This window comes from Alosa pseudoharengus, unplaced genomic scaffold (assembly GCF_046254945.1).
Source record: "Alosa pseudoharengus isolate Yale_2024_CS ecotype anadromous, Long Island Sound unplaced genomic scaffold, YU_APseudo_1.1 YU_APseudo_1.1_scf_2, whole genome shotgun sequence".
NCBI lineage: Eukaryota > Metazoa > Chordata > Actinopteri > Clupeiformes > Clupeidae > Alosa > Alosa pseudoharengus.
The window spans coordinates 55,043,139-55,046,579 of record NW_027468663.1 but is presented as its reverse complement, the minus strand read 5'-3'; the positions used below and the strand labels follow the sequence as shown (position 1 = coordinate 55,046,579).

General features: G+C 49.5%; 1 protein-coding gene across 1 annotated transcript; it reads left to right on the top strand.

Moving 5' to 3' along the window:
- The first annotated feature begins 2,246 nt into the window (after window positions 1-2,246).
- Window positions 2,247-2,936, top strand: LOC143133589 (uncharacterized). The gene has a single exon (XM_076293338.1). It carries the CDS (start codon window positions 2,247-2,249, stop codon window positions 2,934-2,936), a length of 690 nt encoding a protein of 229 aa, XP_076149453.1.
- Window positions 2,937-3,441: the final 505 nt, after the last annotated feature.

Below are 3,441 nucleotides of genomic sequence, written 5' to 3'. Positions count from 1 at the left end.
CCTTGCATAAGTCTGAATCTCTGATACACCTGTGTGAAACTCCTGTGCACAATTCTTCAATCAGCAATCATTCATTATGCATATGAGATGCCATGTCAGTTCATTATGCATATGAGATGCCATGTCTGTTCATTATGCATATGAGATGCCATGTCTGTTCTGTGTTGCTATTTGCAAGTAAGTATGGATGCACACTTAGACAAAGTACTGTATCGCTGTATCGCCTATTTGGTGAAGAAAACAGTACAAAAGGTGTACTGTAGGTCTGTTACGATGAAAAATGACAAGTTGTAGTTCAATGAAATTTGTCTTGCCTAGGTGTTTACTGTAGCTCTTACATGTTAACGACAGTTACATCTTGGGAGGAATGAATACATTATTTTTTATTCAGTAGGCCTACATTTTGTTTTTTCACAGTTTTTTCTGATACCAGAAAAATGAGAAAGAAATGGAACAGACATAGCTTTTGCATTTTGTTGTCCAGTGTGTAATGATTGATTGAAATCACACAGTGATTTGACGACAGGATGTGTTGTTTGAAGGCAAGATTTGCTTTTGCTGCATGTTTTAAGTGTTTTGAGAGAGTAACAGCCTTTTGCAAACAAAATGTGTCATTTTGGCCAGAGTGCTTTTGTTCAGACACGGGTATTAACTGTTTTGAGAATGTAATGTCACAGTTGACACAAGCATGAAAACGAACGAGAAAAACTGTAAAAAATGACAAGTTGTAGTTCAATGAAATGTGTCTTGTCTAGGTGCTCACTGTAGCTCTTACATGTCTTGGGAGGAATGAATACAAACATGAAGGCTGAAACTCCTCCAAACAGTGTTTTGCATTTTGTTGGGCAGTGTGCAATGACTGATTGAAAGCGAACAGTGATTTGACTACAAGTTGTGTTTTTTTGATGGCAAAATCTGCTTTTGCTATGTGTTTCAACTGTTTTGAGAGTGTTAGAGTATTTTGCAGGCAAAATGTGTCACTTTGACAGAGTTGACTGCTGCATCAAAGCAATCAAGAAAAACTAATTGTTTTGACAAAGTGATGTCAGAGTTGACGCAAGCATTAAAGCGATCGAGAAAAAATAGAGTTAGAGAGAGCAATAGACACGGGATATGGGCCAGTACAATACAAAACAGTAGGAGAGTGTGTGTGTGTGTGTGTGTGTGTGTGTGTGTGTGTGTGTGTGTGTGTGTGTGTGAGAGAGTGACAGGAATGTTTGTGTGAGAAAGAGAGAGAGCAATAAAGAGTGTGTGTGTGAGAGAGTGATAGAGAGAGTGTGTGTGTGAGAGAGAAAGAGAGCGATAAAGAGTGTGTGTGTGAGAGAGAGAGAAAGAAAGCTACAGTGTGTGTATGAGAGAGAGTGATAGAGAGTATGTGTATGTGAGAGAAAGAGAGAGCATAGAGAGAGTGTGTGTGAGAGAGAAAGAGAGCAATAGAATGTGTGTGTGTGAGAGAGAGAGAGAGTGTGTAAGAGAGAAAGAGAGCAATATAATGTGTGTGTGTGTGAGAGAGATAGTGTGTGTGTGTAAGAGAGAAAGAGAGAGCATAGAGAGTGTGTGTGTGAGAGAGAAAGAGAGCAATAGAATGTGTGTGTGTGTGAGAGAGAAACTAAATCTGTTTAGCATCCTTCCTCCCACTAACCATCTGATGTCAGAGCTGCGTTGCCATGGGCAACCTGTTTGGGAGGGAGCAGGGTAAGCTGTGTGTGTGTGAGAGAGAGAGAGAGAGAGAGAGAGAGAGAGAGAGAGAAAGGGAGGAGACAGGGAGAGGGAGTTGACAGGGAGCGAACAAGGGAACAAAATCACACCGATGCAGAGAGAGTGCACACAGACGAGCAGAGGAGAGGAGGAAGCGAGGGATTTCTGTGGTCTTCCGCGTCCTCTGTGCGTGTTGTGTAAGCGCAGCCTGAGCGGTACGCACGGCTCCGGCAGGAGGGCGGTGGCATAGCAGGCGGTCAGCCAATCAGCCGGCGGTGCAGTCATGCGCCAGACAGCCAATGGCGTGGCAGGAGGGCTGCTGCTCGTGAGGCAGGCTCTCACGATCTCTTATTAATGAATGGAGGAGCTCGCGGACAACACACGCCTGGGCTATCATCATCAGCAGCGCTCTCTCACACGCTGAGAGAGGAGGAGAGGAGAGAGAGAGAGGGGGAGAGAGAGAAGGAGAAGAGCAGAGAGGAGCAGAGAGGAGCAGAGAGGAGTAGAGAGGAGCAGAGAGGAGCGAAGAGGAGAGGAGCAGCAGCAGCATGATGAAGGGACATGAGAGGAAGGGTGAGCAGACCAGAGCTGACCGTAGCAATCCAAATGCAGAGACCGAACCAGCTGTCCAGAACCTGGAGAGTGACCAAAACCTGGAGAGTGACCAGAACCTGGAGAGTGACCAGAACCAGAACCTGGAGAGTGATCAGAACCTGGAACAGAACCTGGAGCAGAACCAAGATCAGCCGGACCCAGAGCCCCATGGAGTGTGTTGGTCCAGCAGCCTGGCCGTGCCCCGTGCCACCACCCCGACGCGTCGCTCCGTCTCCCTGGGCGATTTCAAGCGCCTGGGCCCGGCGGCGTCCGGCTCCGAGCCGCCCTCGACCTCCACCACGGCGCCCTCGTCCAAGCTGGTGACGCCCAGCTGCAGCATGGAGTTCCAGGCGGCCCGCCGTCGCCTCCTGGAGGTGGAGGAGCGGCAGCGCGTGATCCGGGAGATGGAGCGGCGGCTGGAGGAGCTGCGGGAGGTGTTCGTGCAGCAGGAGCAGGAGGCCGTGGTGCACGGGGAGCTGGTGGGACGCATCTCCAGCGCCGCCCAGCAGGGGGAGCTCTACGCCGCCGAGAACACCCAGCGGCTGAAGAAGGGCCTGCGCTTCAAGCGCCACCGGCCCACCATCGTCTTCTCCTCCATGCTCGGACTCCGCACCTGCCTGCCCTGGCCCGTCAAGCTCAAGTAGTCGGACGAGCGCACCCTCCTCTTCCTCCTACCTCATCCTTCCTCCTCTTCCTCCTCCTCCTACCTCATCCTCCTCATTCCACAAACCCTCCCCCATCCCTCTTTAGCAGCCCACCTCAGCTACACATGAAGGTCGCTCTCCATGCTGGTTTGGCAGAACTCGTTTCTCTATTTATTTATTTATTTATTTATTTATTTATTTATTTATTTCCTCCTGAGAACTTCAAAGAGCCGCCCACACACACTCGCCTGTCGTTGGTGAGCTGGTAGTCTGCTAAACCATGCTGTGTGTGTGTGTGTGTGTGTGTGTGTGTGTGTGTGTGTGTGTGTGTGTGTGTGTGTGTGTGTGTGTGAGCTGGTAGTCTGCTAAACCATTCTTCTGCCTCACGGCCTGTCTCTTGCTGACCTGACTACAGAGAGACGCTTTCTGCTGCCGGCCTGTCTCTTGCTGACCTGTCTACAGAGAGGCGCTTTCCTGTCTCTTGCTGACCTGACTACAGAGAGAC

Excerpts from the sequence above, each read along its gene's own strand:
- LOC143133589 (XM_076293338.1), top strand. The coding sequence starts at position 2,247 with ATGATGAAGGGACATGAGAGGAAGGGTGAGCAGACCAGAGCTGACCGT.